The sequence below is a fragment of the Neovison vison genome, chromosome 9 (assembly GCF_020171115.1).
Source record: "Neovison vison isolate M4711 chromosome 9, ASM_NN_V1, whole genome shotgun sequence".
Taxonomy (NCBI): Eukaryota; Metazoa; Chordata; class Mammalia; order Carnivora; family Mustelidae; genus Neogale; species Neogale vison.
In genome coordinates, this window is record NC_058099.1 from 97,908,105 (window position 1) to 97,934,220 (window position 26,116).

The 26,116-nt window shown below is 60.7% G+C and overlaps 1 protein-coding gene across 1 annotated transcript in view; it reads left to right on the forward strand.

Annotated features, from left to right (window-relative positions):
* The window catches only part of FGD3 (FYVE, RhoGEF and PH domain containing 3), a 48,600-nt gene extending 30,932 nt beyond the window's left edge, over nucleotides 1-17,668 (forward strand). Inside the window, exons 7-18 of the mRNA XM_044266048.1 lie at nucleotides 1,236-1,374; nucleotides 1,820-1,878; nucleotides 4,318-4,464; nucleotides 4,871-4,963; nucleotides 6,508-6,587; nucleotides 7,629-7,659; nucleotides 8,500-8,607; nucleotides 9,571-9,633; nucleotides 13,955-14,077; nucleotides 15,843-15,986; nucleotides 16,469-16,615; nucleotides 16,862-17,668. Of these exons, the coding sequence (XP_044121983.1) occupies nucleotides 1,236-1,374; nucleotides 1,820-1,878; nucleotides 4,318-4,464; nucleotides 4,871-4,963; nucleotides 6,508-6,587; nucleotides 7,629-7,659; nucleotides 8,500-8,607; nucleotides 9,571-9,633; nucleotides 13,955-14,077; nucleotides 15,843-15,986; nucleotides 16,469-16,615; nucleotides 16,862-17,071 (1,344 nt within the window). The 3' untranslated portion in view covers nucleotides 17,072-17,668. The remainder of the gene's footprint in view (nucleotides 1-1,235; nucleotides 1,375-1,819; nucleotides 1,879-4,317; nucleotides 4,465-4,870; nucleotides 4,964-6,507; nucleotides 6,588-7,628; nucleotides 7,660-8,499; nucleotides 8,608-9,570; nucleotides 9,634-13,954; nucleotides 14,078-15,842; nucleotides 15,987-16,468; nucleotides 16,616-16,861) is intronic.
* Nucleotides 17,669-26,116: the final 8,448 nt, after the last annotated feature.

Below are 26,116 nucleotides of genomic sequence, written 5' to 3' on the forward strand. Positions count from 1 at the left end.
ACACACATTCCTCCTTCTGCGTTTCCCCCTGGTCCTGTGACCCTTGGGTCACCCAGGATTTCCTAGTGTGGAGTCCTAGATGCCTCTGTGTCCCTGCCCACAGAGGACAGTTCCAGTGCTTCCTCCTTTAGCTCCCTCACCCCTGGTCGGGGCCAGCCCCGCTGTGTGCACAGACCACCCCCTCCAGACTCCCAGGCCGTGCCCGTGGCCGAGCCCCAGCCCTGAGTGACCAGCAGGAACTAGGAGCTCACACTGCCTGTGTCAGCACCACTGGCCAGAGCACTGGGAGGCTGGAGGTCTAGGCAGGTGCAGGTGTGGGGGCCATGCGCTCCTGCTGGGGCACGAGGTGCACTGTGGTTTCCTCTCCCAGAAAGCATGTGCCCCCCCCAAAATGTGTCTCTCATGGTTTTAGGAAGTTTCTTGCAGGGAGATACTTTGGAATTCCGTGAATGTCCGGTTCCTGGTCACCCCTGATTAGCCTCCCCGAGAAGGGTTGTTTCTGTGATAGCTGCCAAGGGCGCTCCTTGGGCCCTGTCCTGTCAAGGGCACTTGGAGCTCCTTCGGGCTGGAGGCTGTTCTCTTGTGAGCCCCGAGTGGCACGGGTGGCAGGCGGGGAGAAGCAGGGGAACAGCGTAGCCCCCAGCAAACTCAGGGGGAAGGCTAGGGCATCTTAAGCAAGGAGCACATGCCTGGGCACCTGCAGGGAGTGGAGGCAGACAGCAAGGGCAGGGCCCCCCAGTGGGACAGCACTGAGGTGGCAAAGGTGGCGGTGCAGGGACTGAGGGCCAGGGTGGGGGGGCGGGGCACGAGGCCTGAGCACCCACCCCTGCGCTAAGGGTCGCACTTCCATCAGAGCACACAGCCACACTCAGAGCAGCTTCTGGGCAGGGCCGCAGGTCTCCCGTCGTAGTGGGGAGCCCAGTCCCCCCGGTGTCCAGGGAGGGAGGAAGAGGCCCAGCCCCCAGCACCCGAGTGAGCAATCATGCAAGTGAATGTGGGGTCGGTCGGGACGGAAGCCTTCTCGCAAGGATGAGTTCTTTCCCCCGAGGACCTTTATAAAAGCCTGCCCAGGGGTCTGGGTCCTTGCTCCATTGTTCAATCTCTCCAGGCCTCGGTTTACCCTGCTGTAATGTAGTCTGCAGTCAGCAGAGTCCAGGTGCCATGGAGGCCAGAAACGGGGGGCCAGGCCCACACATGTTTCTGCAGGTGCCACGTGCTGCCTCTCTCCCCCACAGAAGCAGGAGGTGTGTGGGAACCTGACGCTGCAGCACCACATGCTGGAGCCCGTGCAGAGGGTCCCCCGCTACCAGCTGCTGCTCAAGGACTATCTGAAGAGGCTCCCAGGAGATGCCCCCGATCGGAAGGATGCAGAAAGTGAGCCCAGCAGCCACCAGGCCACGTGGGAGCTGGGGCCCCTGCTGGGAACCCACAGGGAGAGAGGAGAGAAAGATAGACAGGGACAGGGACAGAGCAGGGCAGATGGCCCAGTGCTCCCTAAGCACATCTCAGGAAGTAACTGCAAGGCATAAACTGCCCTGCCCCCGCTGCCCTTAGAGGGGGGACCCTGGTTCTGGGGAGGGAGCTGCTGATGCTGGCAGAGGTCAGGCCCCAGGAAGAGCCTCATGGGGCTGCGGGCGGCTTGGGGAGTGGGATGCCAGCCCCAGCAGACCTCCTCACCAAACGGAGTGTGTCTGCAGGGCCCAACCCAGGGCCAGGTCTCCTGAGCAGCCTCGACCTCTGCAGGGAAGGGTGGGATCAGGGCAGCCCCTGGAAAGGCGGCAGGCGCCCTGCAGCCTGACTCTGCGTCTTCCTCCTGCAGGGTCCTTGGAGCTCATCTCCACTGCTGCCAACCACTCCAACGCTGCCATTCGGAAAATGGTGAGTGTGGAGCTTGTGGAGGATGCCCGAGGGCCCCGCAGCAGGCACACCCCGCATGGACAGGGGCTCCGTCACAGGACAGACAGGCCTGCCGGTTCCTAGCTCTACGGCTCCATCTCAGCCGGTGCCTGTCTCCACCAGCCGCTGTAACAAAATCCCACAGACAGACTCGGGCCACACTGTGTATCTCGCAGCTGGGTACCAGCAGCTTCTGTCCCTGGCTTCTGAGCAGCCAGGCGTATTGTCTGGTGTCTTATCAGGGTTGTGACCCCATCATGGGGCGCCCACCCCCAAGACCATGACCTCGTCTAAGCTTCACCTCCTGAGGGCCCTGCCTTGGGACACAGTGCAGAGGTGTAGGGGACAGTGTCCCCTGTTGTTGTCCCCCTGCTGTTGTAACACCTCCAAAGCCCATGGTCTGTGGATCAGGGAGTTCTCTGAGGGTGGCCCTGTCCCTTGTGTGGCCTGCAGGGTGCCTTGGCAGAATTTCTAAGTCCTTGCCCAGGACTATAGATCAGGAGAATCCAGACTCCTGGCTTTCCTGAGAAACCCTGGAAGTCCAGTACCACAGCCTGTGCCTTCAGCCCTTCTCCAGGCTGCCACAGTCCCCACCCACCCTGTGTCTCCCAATCCTCAGATCTGTTTATTTTCACACAGGCACTGCTGTTTTTTGAGAGGGGAAAAAAAGGTGAAATATCTGTTTGACCCCACGTCTCTCAGTCATGAGAAGTGAGAGGCAGCGACTTATTTTAGCATGGCCGTTGCTATGTGCGGCCCAGTGCTGTGTCCTCCTTAGGTGCCTGTCCCCAGGTTTGCTCTGGGGCCCCAGGACAGACCAGCCAGAGATTAGGCCCATGGTGGGGTATCCACTGCAACCCAAACAGGTCATGGTTTACTCTGGGTCCTTTCTGTCAAACGTCCCTTTCCACCTCCCCATGACTAAATCTGGTGGAGGCGAAAGACATGCTTCTCAGAGCTCCACGGTCGTGAGCTCACATGGGGCCTATGGATGTTTCGGGGAGCCCCCATGGGTTTCATCTCTGAGGGGTGCGGACAAGGCCTGAGACCTCACCCCAGGCCTTCCCACCTGCAGCACACCTGTAGTGCTTCTCTCTCCTGGTCTGCTAAGGCCTCTGCCCACCAGGTGTGATAGGTGGGGGGCTCTGGCATTGGGTCCGGGTCTTACCCCAGGCCATGGCCTTAGGGAGTGATCAGTGTGTGCTTGTAGGAGCCTCTTCACACACCCGCTGGTCCCCACCCCCCTCAGCCTGGACCGCTGCCCAGGCTTCTCCCAGCCGCCCCACCTGCCGTCTACTCAGTTTCTGATCCACACTTCCCCAGGTCAGAGCTTCCTGTGGAGAACCTGTCTTGTTATTCTGTGCTCAGAATCCTCTAGCCTGCTGTTGCTTGCAAGGTGACACCAGCTGGCCCATGTGCACACCCGGCCCCCTAGGACATGGCAGGTGCATCCTCCCCTAGTCCAGGCGGGGTGCACACCCAGCCCCCCAGTACATGCAAGGCCCTTTGGCACTGCCCTGCCTGCTTCTGCTTACGCTCCATGCCAACTCCCCTTTCTGGCCCCCCACACACATCGACCACCTGTGTCTTGACCAGAGGTGAAAGGGCTAGCCAGACTAGCCTGCTTACAGGCTGTGTAGGCCGAGACTGGCCAGGTGTGAGGGCAGCAGCCGCGGTGGCATAGCAAGCCCGGGCTCTGGGATGTAGACGATGTTACTGCAAGCCCAGCTCTCCCAGCCTTGCGCTGCATTCTTTCCTCAGGGTGCTGGTAGCAACTGGTCAGGGACCGTAGCTTCTGGGCTCAGAGCTGGGGCCACAGGCTGACACCCCTTTCCTATCACACCTCAGGGGCACTGGTTGGCCGCTGACCACCAGTCTTGGCCAGTCTTGAGGCCAGAGGGAGAGGCCCTGCAGACTGGCAGAGGTCTGGTCATGAGGGCACTGGGCCACATGGTCTAAGTGTGGAACAGGGAACCACGCAGGGTCACCACAGGCAGTGATGACTCCGGGGCAAGAGCAGCAACAGCTTGAAATATCTCCTCTGACCGCAGAAGGGCCATCCTGGTTCTCTAGCGGCTCACTGGGTTTGTCCATAGCCCAGTTTCCTGGTCCGTAAATAGGGAATAAAATGGCCCCTACCTCCTGGGGTAATGCGGGAACTAAATGAACTGATACCTGCCTTGCGTGGGGGCATAGCCTGGCCCGCAGCAGTGGTGGTAGCGGCTCTCTGCGGGCGAACATGGGTCCATCCCTCACTGCCCAGCCTCGGCGTCACCCCGCATTTTCCGGCCCACCCCATTATCAGGAGGCTCGTTGCCCGGTCTTGGTTCCCTGATTCCGGGCCATGCTTGCAGGGCGGGATCCCCTCACCCCGGGGTCCCCCTGCGGCCGCCGCGGGCCTGAGCCCTGTGTCTCGCACAGGAGAAAATGCACAAGCTCCTGGAGGTGTACGAGCGACTGGGTGGGGAGGAGGACATCGTCAACCCCGCCAACGAGCTGATCAAGGAGGGTCCGATCCAGAAGCTGTCGGCCAAGAACGGCACCGCGCAAGACCGCCACCTCTTCCTGGTCAGGCCCCGCCCCGCCCCGCCCCGCCCCGCCCCAGGGCCCCCATCCTGCCAGGCCAGAACCACGCCCCACCACGCCCCTTTAGCACAGCGCCACGCCCTTCGCCGAAGAGCCGCGCTCAGCCCCGTCTGCCGCGCCCCTGTCCACCACCCGCTTCTCCAGAGCCACGCCCAGTGCCGTCTGCCAAGCTCCGTCACCCCGGGAGCCACGCCCTTGCCCTCCCCACCCTTCACCAGAGCGGTGTCCATTCCTGTCTGTCACGCACCTTCACCACGACAGCCACGCCCCCTCGCCATGGAGCCATGCCCTGCCCAGGCTCGCTGCAGAGCCATGCCTCCCGCCTCCTCTCTGTCGAGCCTCCTTTGTTGGGGTGACACCCCTCACCCTGTACCTGTCTCGATTGCAGTTCAACAGCATGATCCTTTACTGTGTGCCCAAACTGCGGCTCATGGGCCAGAAGTTCAGTGTCCGGGAGAAGATGGACATTTCGGGCCTCCAGGTGGGTAAGCCGTGCCCTCTCACCTGCTCCCCTGGCAGGGCGCTGGACAAGGTGGGGACACTGGGCTCTGGCTGCTGGAGGGTCACCACTGCACCTGGCCTGCTGCCCACTTTTCAAGCTTCATCTCTGTCTGTGACCCACGTGTGGCCTGGGCATTTCTGAGTGCCACTCAGCCTGCCGTTGTGCATGGACCCTGTTCCCGTATTTGGCTTACCCACCGGGCGCTGCTGCCCTGTGTGTGCAGGATGAAGGCCTGGGCCAGCCTCCGTCCCTGTGAGGTTGGTGCTCAGAGCCTCATTTACAGACTCGAAGGCGAAGCTTGGGGTGAAAGTGGACGGGGTGCCCTCCCTGCCCAGTCCCTGGTCCCCTGGTCCCATGCACTGTCCTCTCCCGCACCGGCTTGGAGTCCAGATGATGTTCTGCAGGCTCAGGGGCTGGACGATGTGTTGTCCTTGCCGCCCCTTACGGCCTCAGCCTCTCCACGTCTCCTGCTTGGGGGCCACAGAGCAGGACTCTGCCCCCCCTCCTGTGGGGAGGGCTCTGAGTTAACCCCCACTCCACAAATACTGACTGGATCAAGTACTCAGTCAGTACTCACATGTGAAGGTGGGCCCTAGGGATACAAGAAAAAATACTTCTTATTTTGAAATTCTTGGAGCCCCAGCTCAAGAAACATCATTAAAATTAAAAACTACTGGGAAAAAATTTTTTTCATAGTTAGAAGAAATGAGTCTCATAGGTGTTTTTTTTTTTTTAAGATTTTATTTATTTATTTGACAGACAGAGATCACAAGTAGGCAGAGAGAGGCAGGCAGAGAGAGAGAGAGGAGGAAGCAGGCTCCCCGCAGAGCAGAGAGCCCGATGTGGGACTCCATCCCGGGACCCCGAGATCATGACCTGAGCCGAAGGCAGCGGCTTAACCCACTGAGCCACCCAGGCGTCCCTCATAGGTGTTTTATGTAAGAAATTAGTGGTGGGTGGGTAACTAAATGTGCTAACACAGAAACCCTCAACTTTGGGGCGTTTGGGAAATTCCTGCTCTGAGGCCTGATTCAGTCAGATTCTGGCTGGGCCCGCTTCCCCCTACCGCCAGGCTGCGGTGCTGAGAGTCGGGGGCCTGAGGGCCACATCCAGCAGTGTCTTGGGGGCGGGGTATCGGGGATGAGGGGTGGCTTCCCACCATAGGGGCTCGTGGATCAGAGACCCCTGCAGAGCGGTAGAGAGCCTCGTGGCCCTTTTCAGATTCCCATTCCTCTCTCAGGGGCCTTCAGGTGCCGTGGTGGGAAAGCTTCCGTTTGTGTGGGGCTGGCGGCTGACCTGCTGGGAAGCTCGGCAGTCGGGAGGGTTTGGCCGGCACCATTCCAAGTGCAGAGGATGAGAGGTCCTAGCCCTCCTTCATGGACCAGCTCCCCCAGTGTCCCGCCCACTGGGTCGCCTGTGCCCCCTCCTCAAGAAAGTCCTCTGTGTCTGAGAGCACAGGGCTGCCCCTCCGCGCCCGCTAAGCAACCGGTTGTTTTGTTATGCCCTTGGCCCTTGGCCTCTAGGTGCAGGAGATCGTCAAGCCAAATGCGGCGCCCACGTTCATCATAACCGGAAGGCGACGGTGCCTGGAGCTGCAGACTCGGTATGGGAGGCCGTCCCAGCACCTGCTGTTGTGACTCAACACTTCGGCTGTTGGCTCCTTTTTCTAAGCAGGATAACCTTGTGATATGTTGGTTTGGGTTCATCATAATCACTGATTTGTGGCTAAAAATGTAACAGTTCCGAAGGGAAGTCGATGAAAGTTGAGCCTCGGCCTTCTTCCCCCGCCCAGCAGACGTTCTCAGTCACCTCTGAGGAGCCTTTTCCAGACTTCTGTGTGCACGAACGTGTCCCGAGTTTTAAAATCACACGCAGCTATTTACCGTCTAGCCCATTCCGCTTCTTGCTTTTTTCACTTAATTTGTCAGACATCATCCCATATCCGAGCCTCGTTTCCAGAAGCAGTGTCGTTCTCCATCACGGTCGCCCGACCCATTCCTGCTCCCGGGCACCCGGGCTCCTTCCGGGTTGCCGTGGCAGAGGTGCTGCACTCAGCATTCTCATGCCTGTTTAGGGCATATTTGTCCTTCTGTCCATCAGAAAGTTTAGTGAAGAGCTGCTGATCAAAGGGTAGCACATCTGCTTTAAGTTTTGGGGGCCATTGTCCCCCCCGCCCCAGTGATTGGGGCCAGGCTTGTGCTCTCACTGGGGGGAATGTGTGGGAGATCCCATCTCTCATTTCCTCCAGAGATGTGAGATCTTGGTAAGTACCTGTTGTGGTCCCAGGAGGTGTTGATTTACATCCCTTGTAGAGGGGCCTGCAGACTGCACCTGACCACACCTGACCCTGCCTGGATATACCTGGACACATCTGACTCCCCTAGCCATACCTGACTTCACACCTGCCCCTACCTGATCACACCTGACCCATCTGGTCACCCTTGACTCCACACCTGCCCCCCTCCCCCGTTGCATCTGACCCTGCCTGCCCACAGTGTACCAGGCACTCAAGGACTGTCTTCTAGGCCTTGAGCTGCACTTGGAAGCTATGAGCAGCTCAGCTGCGTGCTGCAGGGTTGAGAGGAGTGTGGAGGTTAATAGTGTTTAAGGCCAGGTTAATAAGATACTGTGTTTGTTTTTGTAGGACAGAAGAGGAGAAAAAAGAGTGGATTCAGGTGAAGCTCCTAAAATTTTAAAGTAATCAGGTGACCAAATTCTTGCACAGTATGGCCATTTAATGCTGAAACAAGGGACGGAGTGGCCCTATGACTCCCCAGGCTTTGTCCGTCCGTCTGTCCGTCCCTCTGATGAAGTACCCTCGCTAAGTCCCTTCAGATGCTGCCAGCCTGTCAGTCCGTTCAGTTGCTTAGCTGCAGTAAATATGCCGGTGCGAAGGGCTGGAGGCGGGCAGGTGGGGGACCCTCATCCAGGGTGTGGATCTGCACTGTCTGGGGGGCCCAAGGGGACCCTCACCCTCTCCCCACCGCCAGCCAGCAGGAGCAGCAGGTTACGTGGGATGAGCAGTTGGCCTTAGGGGGCCTGAGGGTGGTCAGCCAGGCAGGGAGCTGGTCAGTGTCCTGGGGCAGCCAGAGCAGACTTGGCTCGTAGGACACAGGGAACAGAGGCCAAACCCCACGAGAGCGAAGGTCAGAGCAGAGGCTGAGGCAAGGATCCTGGTATAGCATTAACTGGGAAGGGCTGTGGCTTCTAGAATTCGTAGGATAGAAAGCTGGGCAAGGAGAGAAAAAGGAAATGCGAACAGATGTGAGGGGGACGGGCCAATGCAGGAAACAGAACCATGTCTGCTGGTCCACGTGGGGTGTCCGGGAAGCATCCGCAGCAGCTTGGAATGCTGTGGGAGGCACCAGCCACGTGCAGGGTGGGCCTGGGACTTGCGTCCGGTCAGCTGGGGACATGCGTGACCATAGGACTTATCTGTGGGGACAGAGGCATGCTGGGTCCTGCCCTCGAGGACGAGCTTGCTGATGGCCCTCGTTCTCTGGTTTTTGTCTCAGGTCATTGAGGCCACCATCGAGAGGCACAAGCAGAACAGCCAGACCTTCAAGGCCTTCAGCGGCTCCTTTGGCCAAGAGGAGGACCCATCCCTCCCTCCAGATTCCCCTGTGAGCACCAGTGTCCTAGGGACGAGGGAGGGACCTGGAGGGGGTGTGCCCCAGGCCCCTTGAGGAAGGGCTGGCATCTCCCGAGGGAAGCTGGTCCCCATATGCTCCCTGTGCCAAGGGCCAGTGGCTGCTAGGCAGGTGTCGCTCCCTGCCTGTCCTTTGCTGAGCACCAGCTCGGGGTCCAGGCCTCACGAGGGGCAGGCGGGAAGAATGGGCCTGCGTGAAGCTGCCCGTGAGGTGGGCCTGGGATCTTATCCATGCGGGCAGCTCATTAACCCCATACAGAGCCACCCTGGGGCCAAGGGGAGCCAGGAGGCAGGGGCCCTGCCCAGGGCCAGTTGGGGGAAGTCGGCTGCAGCTGCCCACTGGGAGTCCGATGGGCGCCAGAGCCCCCTCCTGTAGGCACAACCGCCCTTGCCTTTCGAGTGAGGGTCCTCACGCCCACCTCCTGCCAGAGGTGCTCTTAAAACCAAGGATGCCCGGCCCAGCCCAGCCCAGCAGCCCCGTGTCCCCAGCACCAGGCCTGGCACCATCCTCACGGCCTTATCGGCCACTCAGCGTTTGCATCCATTTATCCGGCTGTCTAAATCTATTTTAGAAGAAAACGTTGATCTCTCCCAGGCTTCTTTGAACAGAGGCCTCGTGGACTCAGGACTATGTCTGTGGTTACAGCAGTGCCCGAGGAGCCAGGCTGCCCAGCCCTGGAAGGCCTGAGGGTCGAGGTGGAACCCAGGGCCGCGTCCTGCCGGTGACACGATGGCACGGGGGCCGGGGGGGGGGCTGCTGCAGGCTCCAGGGGCGCCCCACACTGGCCCAGGGAGGAGTGTGTCCCCAGAGTCCCAGCAAACACTGACCCTGTGGCCAAATGGAAGGGCCGGGGGTGCTGTCGGTGGTCAGTGCTGCGCTGGTGTCCGCGCGTGGCCAGGCAGCCTCGCTCATGCTGGCTGTCTCTGTTCCCTCCAGGTGGTGGGCTCCAGCTCAGAGGGGCCGGCAGTGGCAGCCAGCGGTGGAGGGGGCACAGCAGGGGTGAGTGACCCCCCCCCCCCAGCTTTGGCAGGGGCAGGAGGTAGAGGGCAAGGTCAGCCAGGGGGCTCTCCAGGGTGGGGGCCAGACCAGGGAGCCCTCAGGGTGAGGTCAGACTGTGGAGCCCTCTGGGGTGGGGGGGTCAGACCAGGGAACCCTCTGGGGTGAGGTCAGACTGTGGAGCCCCCTCCCTGGTCTGACCCCCCCGGGAACCCTCTGGGGTGAGGTCCGTGGGTGAGCCACCCCCACGTGAGCTGAGTCCCCACAGTGATAGTTTCTGGCTGGGTTGGGAGGGGGCTGAGGGTGCCTGCTGGGACCCCCGCGTCTATTAGGTCCATTGGGTGGTCACGGCACCGTGTTCTTTACCTTGTGTGGAAAGTACGTGGTTAAAACGACTTGGATGGTGCCCGATCCCTAGGCCGCTTGGCCATCCGAAGAGGGACGGTCAGCCCCTGGCCCTGGGAGTCGAGGCCCCAGGAGGATGGAGGGAGGTCCTTGCTGCAGGCCCAGGAAGGCAGTGGTGCCCAAGACCCCCGCTCCATGCCTGCTCACCTTCTCTCCACCTGTGCGGTGCAGACAGGGAGGGGGCTGGGCAGCCTATGCCCACGTCCCCCCAGCTGGGGCAGGCTGCGGACGTGCTAGAGCCCCTCTTCTCTGCCAGCTGCGTGGGGATTAGTGGGAGGATGTTGGGTGCCTGGCCTGTCCGGGCGTCCAGTGCAGGGAAGCACGGTTATTAACTGGCCCACCAATTGTGAGCACTGCTGACAGTTGTGCCCCAAGACACCAGGGGAGGGTGGCCCCTGCAAGCTGCCAGGGGATGCTCCTGGACAGACTTGGTGGGGAAGGGCTGGAGGCCACGCTGCGGCTGTCTGCCCGAGCCCCGGCCTGAGCCCTAGACAGGGGTTTGCTCCTGAGTCCCCCACTCTCTCTGACCTGTCAGCCTCTCCCTCCCTCTCCCACGCCCTCACCTCCCAGGCCCCATTTCCCCCTGCAGGTGCTGCCCCTCCATCAGCCTGGAACTGCTAGTGAGTCTCCTGAATTCAACATCGAGGCCCAGAGCTCGCCCAGGGAGGTTGTGCTGCCCTTGGGCAGCCCCACTTTAGACAGAAGTTTGATGGGCAGGCCTAGCCTCTGCTCCAAACCCTGCATTGGGAAGGGGGCCCTGGAGGTGGCTTTTGGGGGGGTGGCCATTGTCTCCTTGGCCACAGGGAGCAGGGTTCCCAACATGAGCTGGATTTTTAGTAAGCGTAATTCGTCTCCCGCCTTGGCCTACGCTGGGAGGCCTGGGTCAGGTGCACCCAGACACCACAGCGCCCACCCCATGCTAGAGCAGAACCTGGGCCCCCAACCTAGGTCCTCGGGCTCCCGGGCACTGGGAACACCTTGAGAAGCTTTGAGGGAAGGATGGAGCATTTGGGGGACATGATGGGTGTAGGGGTCAAAGGACAGGAGGAACCTTATTCAAGCGGTGCAGCTGCCTCGTGGCTCTGGGGAACAGAATATGGTTCCCAGTAGTTAGTGTCATTGAGGCCAGCAGCATGGAAGTGGCATGGACAATGAGAGAGGGATGGTCTTGTCACAGCCCATGAACCCCCAAGGGGCTTCCTCGCCCTCCTGGCCCTCTCTCCTCTCACTCTACCCTGCCCCAGGGTCTTTGCACCTGCCCAGAGCCCACAACGCACAAACACAGTAACAGACAGTGGCCCCATGCTTTTCTCACCGGTGTGTCCTGTGAGCAGAGATGTTAGTGGATCTGGGGTAGCTCAGTGTGGGTAAAGGTCTGGCTGTATAGGGTCTGAGACCTGCTCAGTGTGCGTTATGGAAGGTGCTCAAAAATGAGTTTTCAGTCTGACACCAAAAGACTGATCCTTGCTGCAGATTTAAGCTTTTTCTTAGCACACTTAGAGAGGAAGGTAAATCCCCATGTGGCTGCTGGTCTCCTTCCCTGAGCCCTGGTGTCCTCAAACACACGGTTCTGCAAGCACTCCTTTCCCAAGAGGAGCTCAGCCCAGGCCAGGAAGTTTCACAAGGTGGCTGCTCGGCAGAAGTCATGTAGCTCCTCAGAGAGGCTTTCTGGGGCTCAGGCTTGCAGGGGGACATGGGCACCCCTCCCAGAGGCCGAGCCAGGTCCCGCCCGACCACCTGGCCACGACCTTAGGGTGCACAAAGCTAGCGCTGCCCTTCTGCTCCAAGGCCATGCTCTGGGGTCCCGGACAGAGCTGCCCACAGGGAGCAGAGGGCCCAGGCAGGGCCTGTGTCCACAGTCTGCAGGACCCAGAGCCGGCTGGGAGGTGCCATCAGAGGCTGGTTGTCAAGCCATCTTTGGGGCCCGAGTCTTACCTAAATGTTCCTCCTCCTTCTGTGCTGTGGAGCTAGAAACACCCGAATGAGTCAGAGTCTGCCCTGGGCAGAGACCACTGCCCGCGCCCCAGCACGTTGGGTGCTTTGGGTGCAGACTCGCAGATTCCGCGGTTCTATACCTGCCTAAGGACTTGGCCCCGGCCTTTCCATGTCCCGGCATCCAAACAGAAGGCCTGAGCACCCCCTGCTGCAGAAATGCCCTCCGTCCCACTGGCCTGCAGCTGCTGATCTTGGCGCCACACCCCAGCCCCACTGCAGCCACCTCCTCCATCCGTCCTGGGCCAGCCCTCTCCTCTGGCCCCCATCCATGCCTCTGTCCCCCCGGGACGCCCCCATGGCCGTCTGGTGTCAGTGACTTGTGGTTCTGGCCTTGGGCCCGGCTGCCCTGCTGTCGACCACTCCCACCTCCCAAGCCCTTGGGGTCCTCACCTGGAAGACAGGGACAGTGGGACCACCCTGAGGGATGGTTGGGGGTGGCTGCTGGGACACGGCAGACCTCAGGGACGGCCATGTTCCCCTTGTCTCTCCTTCCCTGCCCTGCGTGCCAGGCCCCAGGTGGCTCCCTTCCCATGTCTGGCCCTGAGCAGTCCTGAGATGGTCTCTGGGAGAGGATCCCTGAGTGGGGTGGAGAGAAGTGGGAACATAAGGGGAAACTGGCCAAGTCAGTTGGGAGCCATATATGAGGGGCCTCAGGAGCCATTGTCAACCCCACTGTACAGATGGGGACACTGAGGCTCAGGAAGGAAACCATCGTCCGTGGTCTCATGGCTAATGAAGGGCAGGGTGTGGGGGCTGGTCCCCACCTTGTGCAACTCCTTCCCAGATGGGGAAACTGAGGCTCGGTTGGCCACTCTGCTGAGCCCCCACCAAAGCCTCATGCTGTACCTGCTCCTGCCTGCCCGCTGCTTGTGTGAAAGCTCTTGTCTCTGTGGGGCTGGGGTCCTGGACAGGAGTGGGGCCAGAGCAGAGCACACAGCCACCCACCCACCCCCACTCCCACACTGTTGTCCCAGGAGCCACTGGGTGGCGGCGAGGGGGCAGGGGGACCGTCTGCTTTCTGCTTGTTTACCGCGTTTCTTCCTCTTTTCTGAGATATTCTTGGTGAGCCGCCCGCTAGGAGGTCCCCGGCCCAGCCGGCCAGCAGGAGCGTCTGGCTGTGCTTCCTCGTCTCCTCTTTCTGCTCTTCCAGAAAGTCCGCTTTCTGCAGGAGCCGCTCTGCGGTTGGGTCCTTCTCCCTGAGCCGCGCCAGGGGCAGCTTTAAACCGCATCCCACTTGTGGCCTGGCCTCCTCCTCGTGTGCAGGGGGCCGCTCCCTTAGTTTGGGACTAAACTAAAACAGTGAAATCAATAGTTTGACAAAGAGGGAAATAAGTGCCTGTTTGTAAAGACTAAGGGGAGGAGGAAAGTGAGCCTCGCCCTCCCACCTGGCCCCCGTCTCTGCGGGGCTCTGAGCCTACCTGGCCCAACGTGTGGAAAGGCATTCATGCTGTCCTCATGACTTGTCTGAAGCTTGTGTAAGCTCTGTGAACCCAAACCATGTTGTTTCCTGACTTCCTGTCGTTCCCCTTGTCAACTCCTGGGTGGGAGGACCAGACAGCTTGGCGGAGGAGAAAGGGAGCACAGCCCAACCCACCCCTTGAGTGCTCAGGCGGGCCCAAGGCAGGCCCTGAGCCTCGGCGACTCTGGCCCGGGCGCAGACACTGCCTCCCGCCGGAGCCGCAGGGCAGACCTTCTCCAGCATGGGCTCTGGGCCCCACCTTTTCAGACCTACCAGGTGGGTCTGGGCAGAGTTCCAGACCCACCTAGAATGCATGCATGCTGGTGACCACAGGACAGCCTGGGGAGCAGGGCTGGGTGGGGGCTGAGGCTATGGTGCCCCAGCTTCGTTCCCTTCTGCGTTTTGCTCTGTGCACGTGCTGCCCATGTGCTCACGGAGTGGCCCCTGCATACTTGCCTCCCGCAGCCTGAGCCCAGGAGGGGGTCTGGTAAGACCAGGCGTGACAAAGAGAAGCAGGGCTGCAGAAGCTGTGGTGAGACCTTCAACTCCATCACCAAGAGGAAGCATCGGTGTAAGCTGTGTGGCGCGGTGAGTGCAGACACTCAGTCCCTGGACCATGGGCGAGGTCTGGCGCCCCGGAGCGGACAGGCGATGTCCCATCTGAAGTTAACACTAACCTCCTTCCTCTGGTCAGCTCTGGTGTCTGACCAACAGGGCTGTGGTTGAGAAAGGACCAGATTCAGAACCACAGAGCTCAGCTCTGGGTGGCCTGGGTTGAAGGGGAGGTGAGGGATGCCATGCCTAGGAGGAGGGAGAGGGCATGAGGAGGGGCAGGGTGCAGCCGTTGGGGGAGCTGCCTCCTGCTACTTTGGTCCAGGTGCTCCAAGGGTGGTGAAGGTTGAGTGGGCCTGGGGATGGGAGGCTACCTTCAACTGGTACCCCAAGTGATTACCATCTCTATTTCTCCTCACAGAGCCCCCCAGAACCCTTTTCTTTCTCTTGAGGATGGGCTTCTGAACTTGATATTGAAAGGGAAGATTATTCCTCATCCAAGGACTATTGTTGATTTACATATTTCTAGCTTAATTTATTAAAAAGGAATTTATGTTAGCAGGTGGGTTTTAGCATGGAGCTGTCTTAGAACTGGTTTTCCAGAGAGCTCCAGCAGATTGTGCCAGGTGTGGTGTTCATTGTCATGCCCTTGCATGAAACCTTGAGACACTGGGGGAAGGAGAGATAAAAGGATGAGTCCTCAAATGAATGGACAGATGGATAATGGATGGGTGTGTGAGTAGTGGGTAGATGAGGATGGATGGATGGATGGATGGATGGATGGATGGAGGATGGATGAATGCACAGGTGGATAGATAGGTGGATGGATAGGTAAGTGGATAGGTGAATGGATGGGGAGGTAAATGGATGGTGGGTAGAGGGTGGGTGGGTAGAGGATGTATGGGGGGATAGGTGGGTAGATGGGTGGATGGATGGATGGTTGGATGGATGGATGGGTGGATGGATGGGTGGGTGGGTAGATGGATGGATGGATGGATGGTGGATGGATGGATGGGTGGATGGATGGGTGGGTGGGTGGATGGATGGTTGGATGGTTGGATGGATGGATGGTTGGGTGGGTGGATAGATAGGTGGGTAAATGGTGGATGATGATGGGTGGATGGATGGATAAATGAATGGATGGATGGATAGGTGGATGGATGGGTGGGTGGGTGGGTGGGTGGATGAATGATGGGTGGGTGGATGGATGAATGATAGATGGATAGGTGGATGGGTGGGTCTTCATCCATCTACTCACTAATCCAACCATCCATAAAAATAGAAATCATGGAAATTGCCAAGTCTTAGGGTAACTCCATTTTTAGTGTTTTTGGAGACTGGATATCCGTCTTCCACAGCAGCTCTTCCATCTTGCATTCACTCAAATGATGCATAAGGGGTCGGTTCCTCCACGTCCTCACCAACATCCTCACCAATGCTGATTGCCTGTGTTTGGGGTACTAGCCATCCTGATAGGTGTGAGGCAATATCTGATATCTCACTGTGGATTGGGTTTGCATTTCCCTGGTGATTAGTGATGCTGAGCGTCATTCCATGTACCTGGTGCCTCTTCCCAATTTTCTTTCTGTGCACACAAACTGCGGGGCCCTCTAGGAGAGGAGGCAAGTCCTGGATGGCCCATGGGGCCAGCACTGGGGTCCCTACCCTCTGATGAGGCTCCTGCAGAGAAGCCCTTCCCCTCCCCATGTGGTGTCCCTCCTGGCCCTGCAGCCCCTCCGGTCTCTTCCTGGACAGACTTCTGTCCCTGGGGGCGGGGTCACAGGTGCCCTCTGCCTTGCAGGTCATCTGTGGGAAGTGTTCCGAGTTCAAGGCCGAGAATGGCAGGCAGAGCCGTGTCTGCCGAGAGTGTTTCCTGACGCAGCAGGCGGTACCTGAGAGCCCCAGCCCTGAGGCGGCACCCGAGGAGCCCAAACACGGCACAGAGGTGGGCAGGCCGATGCTGGGAGCCTCGTGAGGGGAGCCCTTGTCCCCAGTAGCCTCTGCAGTGCTCACAGCTGTTGGCTTGTGCCAGGACAGAGAGTGTGTGTGTGTGTGTGTGTGTGCACATGCTAGGTGCGTGGCATGTGTGTCCGCCATGTGCGTGCATGCAGCGTGCGTGTGTGTGGTGTGCATCACGTGTGTGGTGCACGGTGCATGTGTTCCGGGGAAGCCCACACAGCCCTTTCTCATGAGCCACACCCTGGTTCCAACTCTTCCATTTTTTCTTTATTTCTGGCCCAAGACCACTCATCGTCTCAGTCCCTGGATGGTGCAGCCTGAAACACAGAGGCCCTTGCGGTGACCCTGGGGTGGGTCAGGTGGGCCCAGGCCCTTGTCCAGCACGTTCCCAGGAAGGAAGGCCTGCCCCTCCCCATGAGGGTGACCCCTGCGGCGAGGCTGCCCCTGACCCACCCTTCATGTCTCCAGAACCCAGAGTCTGTGGACCCCCAGCCCAGCATGCTCTGCAGCTCCCTGCAGGTGTCGGACAGCGGTGTGGTGTGGAGTGAGGTGTGGGCCACCATCCCAGCGTCAGAACCCTTGGAGCTGGTGCTGCACCTGCAGAGAGACAGCCAGGTATGACCCCCACCTTCCCCCAGTCGTGCTAGGGGTTGTGCCCCAATTCTTAGCCTGGAGCCTAGGCGCACGGCGCCCAGAGGGGCCTGGGCCACGCTGTCTGGGACCAGCCCTGCTCAGTCCTGTGATCCTGGGGCCTTGGTTTCCCCGGCTGCTCAGAGTCACCCCTCTGCTGTCTGCCCGTGGGAAAGAGTGTTCTGTGGGCAGCAGAGGCCGGGATGCTGACACAGCTCTCCCTTGCTGCAGGATGGCGGGCCGCCACGCACCATCCCCCTTGCTGGCTGCACCGTGAGCGTGTTGGACCCTGTGGAGAGGCCGGACAGCAGGCACGTGTGGCGGCTACAGCAGGCCCAGCAGTCCTTGTACCTGAGCACCCCATCGGCGGACCTGCGGCAGCAGTGGCTGGAAGCCCTGAGCGCGGCTGCCCGCGGGGACCCTGGCCTGGTGGCCCTGTGAGCTGAGCCTCAGCCCCGTGTCCTGGCTCTGTGGCCACCACAGCAGGGCCTGTGCCCACCTGGGAGGCTATGTGCAGGCGTGTGGGGCTCTCAGACTGCTGGCAGCGGACAAGCCACGGGACACTTGACCCTGGGGGGACCTCTTTCTGAAGCAGAGGAAACAGGCCCATGTGGCCAGCGTGTGTCCAGGAAGAGCCGTGACAGCGTGGCCTGGAACAGGGTGCAGGCCACCGTGCAGTGAGGGGCACCCAGCTCCGGAAGGCGGAAGGAGCGGCCTGGGGGCACCTGGGGATGCCGGGTGGAGGTCTGCAGCCTTGCTTTCCCTCCCCGCCCTCCTGCCCCGTCTGGACCGTGTGAGCTGAACTGTGACTGGCCTGGACTGCACTGTCCTGTTCTGCCCACTCCCAGAGCTGCTGCAGCCCGCCTCCCTGTTTGGAGCGGCTGCCGTCGCTGCGGGCGTGTCTACAGGACCGCCCTGGGAAACTCCGCAGAATCCGGGGGAGGCCTGGCCCTGCATCACGTGGGGCCGAGATTTGCCCCTGAGTCCCCTGGCCAGCAGCAGGCCATACTGGTCTGAGAAAATAAATGCTGGCGGCCAGTAGCCGGGCACAGCCCTAGAGTGGGGTCCCAAGGAGGGGAGAGCGGGGGACGGCCCAGTGAGGACTGCGGGGAGCAGGTCCCGCCGCTGTGAGGGGGTCCGTGAAGTGCCCAGCCGGCCCCTCTCCCTGGTCCAGGTCCTTCTCCTCTGACCTCTGCTCTTTGCACTCACTGAGCACCTCCTATGTCTGCAGGCCTAGTGGGCTCTTCTCAGGGGCGCCCTGTCCGGGACGTTCCCACGTGACAGCTGAGGAGACTGAGTCATAGGAGGTCACCACGGGTCTCAGAACTCCAGACCTCAGGGGCAGCCGGGAGTGACCCACTGGGTATGGGGCACTCCACTGGGGTCAGGTGTGGAACTACACCTGAGGCCCCCCACAGCAGGAGCCCACCTGGGGTCCTCCTGGCCAGCCCCCTAGTGAGCTGTGTGGGACCTGTCCTCCTGCCCAGCAGGCTGTGGTCCCCATACACAGGTTTCCATGGTGACCTCAAAGGGGCCTTGCCCTCACCGGGCAGCCCTGGGGTTGATCACCAGGATCCTTCAGTATGAAGGAGCGTGCTGCCCCCTGCAGTCGGCTGCAGTCCATGGGAGAGCCTGGGGCCAGCCGTGGGCCCCACAGGCCGTGGCTACAGCAGGGCTGGGAGACATGCCCCCGTTGCTCGTTCTGGACCGGGCTTTGAGGCTGTGCAGGAAAGAATTCCTCCCTGTGGAGCCACATCTCCTGCAGCATGGGTGTTGGCAGAGCGGTCAGAGGAGGGCAGGTCCCCTGGAGACCTGTAGGGAGCACACACAGGCCAAGGGCAGGGCCGAGAGGGGCCAGCAGAGCAGGCTGGGGGCCACAGGGCCTGGCTCCAGGTCTCCCCAGCATCTCCTATGGCACCATTGCTCTGAGAGGTGGGGGCCGTGAGGTGGACTTGGGAGTGTGGGTCACTCGGGGGGTGCTGATGGAGACAGGGCTCCAGGTCCCCAGCAGGTCTCCAGCAAGAGCCCGCGATGGGCGAGCCTGAGGCTGCCGCTTCTAGCTGTTCAAGAGATGACTCCGCAGAGCGTGAGGTCCCAGGGTGAGTGGCGGTGTGCGCCCCGGTGGGCACGTGTCCCCAGGTCCTGGGCTCCTTCCCAACCCAACGGCCCGCCCTGGAGCCCAGGGTCTGGGCTCACTCTCCTGAGCACCCACAGAGGGCAGAGGCTCTGGGCTTCTCCACTGGCTTCTTCCTTGTCCTGCTGCTCCTCCTCCTCCCCACCCAGCAGCCCCCGTGGTGCCAACACAGGACAATCCCTAGAAGCGGGGAAGGGAAGCCTGCCAGATGGGAGCACAGGCTGGGGTCTGGGCAGGCCCGGGGGCCGTGGTAGGGGTGAGGGGCCTGCCTGAGCGGTTCCCACGGGAGGAAGAGGGAGAACAAAGGGACAGGAGCTGGGGACGTGTGTGCACAGGGGCCTCTCCACAGAGCTCCTGCATGGTGCTTGGAGCCCAGGCTCCAGTCAGGTGTTCCGGGGCCTGCTGCGTGCCCCACCGCGGGAGCACGTGTCCTCACAAGGCCCAGAGCGGGTGCTGCTGGCATCCACCGCGGTCTTGGAAAGTGGATGGAGCCAGCCACTTGCTGAGAAGAAGGACTACTCAGAGGCATCGTAGCCTTAGGGAAACAGGCCCAGAGAGGGAAATACACTTGCCCTGGGTCACACAGCGAGCGAGGGTCTCCGCTGGTGGTCATTCCTTCACTCTTCATCCACCCGTTTGTACACTGGGCATGGCTCCCGTGTGCTGCCACTTGGATTTCTGACACGGGTGTCAGACGGCGCCCTGCAGACCCTGGACCTTGCACACATCCGGCCTCATTTTGTCCCCCTCACCCCGCACTCAGGCCCCAACCTCACCATCCCCCCGCCCCCACCCCCACTCTGGCCCCGCCTCCTTCCCACCTCCCGCCCGTCTTTTTGAGACCCTGCTGGACGCCCTCTACTGTTGGCTCCCATATGTGCCTTTGTAGAACCTCTGTGCCCCTGTGCAGTACACAGACTCCCAGGGCAGGATGTGGCACCGACAACAGGTACTCGGTGTCTGCCAGTAGCCATGGCGAAGGCTTGGGGACACTGTTCTTGGCATGTGGCCCCTGAGCACTTTGGGTCCGGAACCTTCATTTTACAGATGGGGAAACTGCGGCTCAGAGAGAGGCACTGGCTGCCTGAGGCTGTAAGGGCCTGGCACTCTCCCGGTCTCTGGGTCTCAGGGACAGAGCTGGTTCATCCTGGACATCTGGTCCTATTGCAGAGACTGGCACCTTGAGACCCAGAGGGGCCACTGTGCCCCAGAACACTGGGGAGAGGCATTTGGGTCCTACTTGGAGGTCTGCTGTCCTCCACTCCCCCGCCCAGGGGACAGCAGCATACACATGGGCATGGCAGGGTCAAGCCCAGATCCCAGGCCTTGGGGAGCTCCAGCTTTGGCTACCACAGCTTCTCGAGGGGCTGGTCCTCCTCCTGGAGTCTGAGGACCTCCTGGTCCTGGCACTGGGCATGCAGGGAGGAGGGTGGGCTCATCTCCCCCGGTGCTGCGTGCAGTGTGTCTGCAGATGAGTTCGCTCTGGTGGAGCCTTCCTGGAGACCCAGCTGGCAGCTGAGGCCAGTTATATCCCGGACCCCCAAGGCCCATCCCTTTCAGACAAACAGGGCCCATCCTCACAGGGCTCCCCTGTGGGCAGGATCGGCTGGGGGTTACCTCAGATATCTGACATGGGGAGAACAGTGTCATGGAAGCCTCCCAGGACAGCACCTGAGACCCTCAAGCCCGCCCCCAGTGGGACCCTACCTCTCTGCATCCGGGTTTCCACCCAACGCCCTGGTACAGGAACTAGGGAGGTCTGTACGCACCAGGGGCCGGGGCCTGTGGGCAGTGCATGGTGCTCCAGAAGCATCCAGTCCAGGCCTGTCTACCTGTCAGCTTGGCATCTCCATTTTCCCCCAGCCATGACCCCTCAGAGGCTCTCTGTGGTCCTGAAGGGTTCCAGGTGGTCCCCAGGAGAGTCTGAAGGACCCTAGGGACTCCAGCCTTCCTGGAAGCAGCCACCTGCTCCCTGGTCAAACAGCCTCATGCCTACCGCTGCTCCCAATTTATGAGGGGGGAACCGAGGGCCCAAGGAGGTGGACAGGGCCGGGACACGTTGTGGGGCGCAGCCAGGTACCCACCCACATTCTGCACATTCCATCCTGGGAAACCGGCGGCCTCCACCCTTCTGGCTCTGAGGCCTGCCCAGCCCGTCCTGGCCCTGCTGGCTGGATGGACTTCTGGGCTCGGTGCCCGCCTGCGGGTGCAAAGCGCCAATGGAGGCTCCTGACCCACAGCCCTGGTGCGGCCTGCAGGCGCCCCTCCCGCTCTACACATTCAGGCCTTCCCAGCCTGCCTGGCAACCCCGGTGGGAACATTGCCGGCCAGCTCCCTCCTCCCTGGTCAGGGCTGGTCCCGGTGGCTCCCAGCATTGCACAGTGCAGGGGCCCAGAGGCCCACACCAGGACTGGGGAGCAGACCCATCTCGGACTTCCCCGAAGCAGCTGTGCGAGATTATAAAGCACGTGCAGCGCTCCGCTGCTCCGCCCACCCGGCGGCTGCTGTCTGTAGGGGCCGGCCGGCGGCCTCCACCGTGTCCTGCTTTGGCCCTGTCTCCCCACCTGAAGTCGGGCTGGCAGTGTCCCTGGGAAAAACAGAAGGGTCCCCTTTCCTGCTAGGGCCAGTACTGCCTGCTGTGATACAAGTCTCCATTCGACAGGGGCTCTGCTGCCCTGTGCCTTGTCAAAACCCGGAGAAGTGAATGACACCCCCAAAACACATCTGCCCCCAAAGGGACACCAGGAAACTGGTGAGCAGCCCATCCTCTTCAAGAAAAAATAATGGGGTCATTCCCAAGGACCCCTGCTCCCCAGAGCAGGAAGTGCATGTGGTCCTCAGCCCAGAGCCCACAACATTCTCCCAAAACCTCACAGAAAGGGGCCATCATCCTCCCCTGCCCAGAGAGGGGTACACGACAGTTCAGCATGGGAGGGCGTGTCTTCGGGGAGTCCCCAGGAGCTCAGTGCAGGGGTCTGCATCTTTGGGGGTTCCCAGGGAGCTCGGGGTGGGGGGGGGGCCGTGTCTTCGGCAGGTCCCCGGGACCTCAGAGTGGGGGGCTATGTCTTCGGGGGGTCCCGGGGAGCTCAGGGTGGGGGGCTGCATCTTCAGGGGGTCCCTGGGAGCTCAGAGCAGGGATTTGTGTCACCTAAGGTTCTCTCAGTGGCAGATCTTGCCGTACAAGTTGAATGCAAGGAATTTACTCAGGAGGCTCCTAGGAAAACTGCGGTGGGGGGAAAACAAGGCAGAGAAGGGAGAACGGAAGCAAGCCAACACAGGTGTCTTGGGTTGATTCATGTCCACCCGGAACCTCAAAATGTGATATTAGTTAAAGTAAGGATAGAGCAGACCGTAACCCCATAACTGGGTCTGTATCAGGAGAGAGGACACTCCGGGATGGCCACATGACAGCTCAGCGTCCTGGCGCACCCGAAGGCGGTGGAGAGCTGGACAGGCAGAGTGAGCAGGGTTGGAAGGTGCGCAAGGGTCCTCCCGGCTGCCTCCAGAGGGAGTGTGGCCCTGCCCACACCTTGACCCCAGGGTCCCGGCTTCCTGGATACATTTCTGTTGTTTTGATGAATTTAAGTTCTGCTGTTGGCAACTTTGTGGCAATGTGTTCTTCCCCAGCGATCTAGCCCCGACTTTGTGCTAGCAAACACTGGGCCTCGGGAGTGGCTGAGGAGCTGGGAACTGGACGAGTTTGGGGCACGGGATGGAAGGTGACTCAATGTCCTCCGAGAGCTTCTCGGTAGAAAAAGGGACGAGAAAGGCTCCTCTGGGGAGGGCGTTGGGGAATTGAGTGTGGCAGAGCCTGGCTGAACCACGCTCTCAGGCTGAGCGCAAAGGAGACACTGGAAGGGATGAACTTGGATGTTTAGCTGAGGACATTTCCAAACAAAGCTGCTTGTAAATCCTGGGGGTGGGGGGGCAGGAGGCCAATGGGGGAGGGGCTGTTGGGCAAAAGGGAACCTGCCCAGATTGTTAAATTAGGTCCGAAGGAACACTGGTGGTGCCGTGGGAACCCCTGTTCCTGGAGAAATTGGGGGTGCACCCTCTCAGCCCAGCACCGGGACAGAGGTGGGGACCCCAGGCCAGGTCTGTGGGGGTTCTTGTCTGGTGGTGTGAACTCCCTGACGGGGTGCCCAGGGCCCCAGAGAGCAGGGCTGCTGCCATGTGCCTAGAGGACAGAGTGTCGGGCTACAGAGGGTTATTCTCGGGCCCTGAAGCCTCTGGCTGCTTCTTCTCCAGGCTTCAGACTTGCTTGGGACCAGCGACTCTGTCCTTCTGTCCATTCTCCTCTCCCTTTTGGAATGGGTTAACACTCTGAGAGCTGGCAGGATGGGCGGGTATATTCTGAACATGAGACCAAAGTGACTTTTAAGGGGATCAGAGGGCAGAGTGTGGTGGGTTGAATAATGTCCCCCCAAATCCACATCCACCCGAAACATCAGAATGTGACATAATTTGGAAGTAAGATCTTTGCGGATGTAGTTAAGAGGAGGTCCCTGTGACGGGTGTCCCTGTAGGAAGAGGGAGAAGATGCCCAAAGGTGGAGGACAGAGCCTGGCACAGCGCCAGCGCAGCCCACGGACAAGGAACGGCGAGTGCTCTCCGGCGGTCCCAAGCCCGCTAGTCTGTAGCACTTTGCTGTGGTGGCCTCAGGACGCTGACACACGGCATGGCGTGGAGCCACTCTGGTCTGGAGGTGACTGGAGCGTGGCCTCTCTCTCGAGCCGCAGGGGCATACCAGGGGCTGGCGGCTGCCGTGGTCGGGAGCAGCACATGGCATGGGGAGTGCAGGCATCTCTCTGCTGGGGTGTCCGGGGCTGGGGGCCAGGCTGGCATGACGAGACTCTGAGGAGAGGTCAGGGGCAGGGCCGCTTCGTTAGGACATGGGCCCGTCCATGCTTAAATATCAGTAACTTCTCCCAGAAAGTAGGAGGAAAGGAGGGAAGAGCCGTGCCAGGTGAGGGGCAGCAGTCACTCAGATCCCCAGGACGGAGAACGTCTGGTGTTCCTACCACTTGCCCAGGGACCTCACATAGACAGGACTGGGGAGCGCTGCGTCCTTGCCTCAGAGCGACCCTGTGTGATGTTGGTGCTATGGGGCCGCTCCTGTTCCGCTGGAGAGCCCCGTGGCACAGCTCCCTCGAGGCAGGGGGACTGTCCCCTCAGGGCCATCCTGCTCCAGGGGCCAGCAAACCAGGGCACACAGCACACGTGGGGGCAGCACGGGGGCTCGTGGGAGGGCTTGGCAGGAGGCAGACGGAGAGGAGAACATGGCAAGAGCTAGTCCTGTGGGGTCTGTGGGAGTAGCTGGCAACGGTGGGCAGCAGGCCTAGGACTAGCTGTTTGAGTAATCTCAGTGCGCTGGGGGCGTGGCGGCTAGTTGTCTGGTGCCCGGCCTGGGGTGACTAGGGTAGGTGGATGCCCCCCCACCCCAGCCCACCCTACAAGGTGGGTGTGGCTCTGCATGGGCTGGTTTGCAGGTGAGGCACCCCCAGGGCGTCCTTTACCATCTCCAGGCAATGGTGAGCCCTGGGAGTCTCTCCGGGGTCAGCGGTGGCCCATCCCAGCCTCAGATCACAGAAAATGAAAGACCATAAGGAAGGGCCCCAGGGGAAGCCTCAGGCACTGCAGGGCTTGGCTGAGGAGGTGTGGTGGGCACAGGCAGCTTCTATCCAAAGCACCCCAGCAGCTCCAGGGTCTGAACTCAAGGTTGCCGATTTCAAAGGCCAAGGTCATTGATGACGTGGGCCGGAGGTCCAGCAGGTGAGCGGAGAGAAAGAACAGACAGGGGATTTGCCCGAGGCATCCCCAACATTACCCACGTGGGCCAGCAATCCTCTGCGGGCTCTGCAGACCGCTGGTACTGGCTGCCCTGGGTCTGGCCCGTGCTGCATGTACAGCCACAGAGATGAGCTGTATGTGGTCCCCACACTCTTGGTGGAATCTGCTTGTGGTCTCCCCAGCTCAGCTCTGGTCAGCAGGGAGGCCTTCCTGGAGGAGATGACACCTGTGCTGAGTATGAAAGTGCTGGGTAAGATGGGAGAAAAGTCAGTGTTACAGAGGGCTTTCCTCCTGGGCCCTGTGGACCTGGGAGATCATGGAGGCTGGTAGTAAGAGCAGCCAGGTGGCACTCCATGGTGGGATGGGTTGACGTGAGAGATGGGTAGGGCTCACCAGGAACTGGTCAGCCTAATCACCCCTTTAAGTCTGGCTTACTGAGGCGGTGGCTGCCTCCTACAGGACCTGGGAACATCCAGCCCTCTGAAGTCTGCAGCAGCGTGCTCTGCATGAAGGATCACCGTGCTCAGTTGAGCAGGTTGTCCACTGTACAAGGGTCCCAGTGAGCATGTAGCCACACTGAGATCCAGCCTGTGCTCACCATCAGGGCCTTGGCCTTCACCAGCTGGGTGAGCCTCAAAATCCCCCGGCCCTCCCTGAGCCCCACAGAGGAGCTGGGAACAAGGTGGTCTCCAGTGATCTTAGGAGCACAGGGTGCAGGGGACGAGGGAGATCCGAGTGCCGCAAAACCCAGGATGGCCACATGAACTTGGACCCTCAGGCCGAGAGGGGTCTGAAGAGAAGGAAAATCCATGTGCACCATCGGTAGGACCGCAGGCGCTCAAGAGTTGACCCGGTCTCTGCTCTCGGGCTTTGCCCACAGAGGCTCCACAGAGCCTGCTGGTGGAGGGCAGCAGGACAGCCTGAGGCTCGACGGTGGACTGCACATTCCTGTGAAGTCTAGAAGTACAGGGAAGCTCCTGGGACACGGGAGTGTCCCCTCCAGCACTGACACCATGCGCTGCTCCCCCCGGGATCTCCTCTGTGTGCACCTGCTTGTGCATGTCTGCTCCCGCAGACCTCCGAGGCGTCACACCCGCCTATGGGGTCTGAATCTGATGCTACTCTCCACTTGGGAGCAGGCTGCCGGAGTGCAGGTGGCCTGGCAGACACACAGGCAGGGTCTGGGACAAGCTGCTCCAGAGCCCGGACTCCCACATGGCTCTCAAATTTGCCAAGGAGCATCGCACTGAAAGACAAGGTCTGTCTGTACTCCCGGAACCCGAGCTCTACGGCTGCTTGAAGAACAGAGTAAAACAGAAGAAAGCTTCCACGCTTAGGCTGAGAGAAATGGCCGATGTGCACTTCCCGTCTTCTGGGAGCCAACTCAGGCAGCCTCGGGGAGAGGCATGGAGCCAGAAGGGCGAGCGCTCTGCAGATGGGCCTCGATGGCAGACTCAGGAGCAGAAATGACTGTGGCCCTTGTAAGCAGTATCCCCTGCTTACGGCAGCAGGATCCAGGAGCCCTGGTCCTCGCGCACTTCTGCCTGGCCGCAGCGACTGGC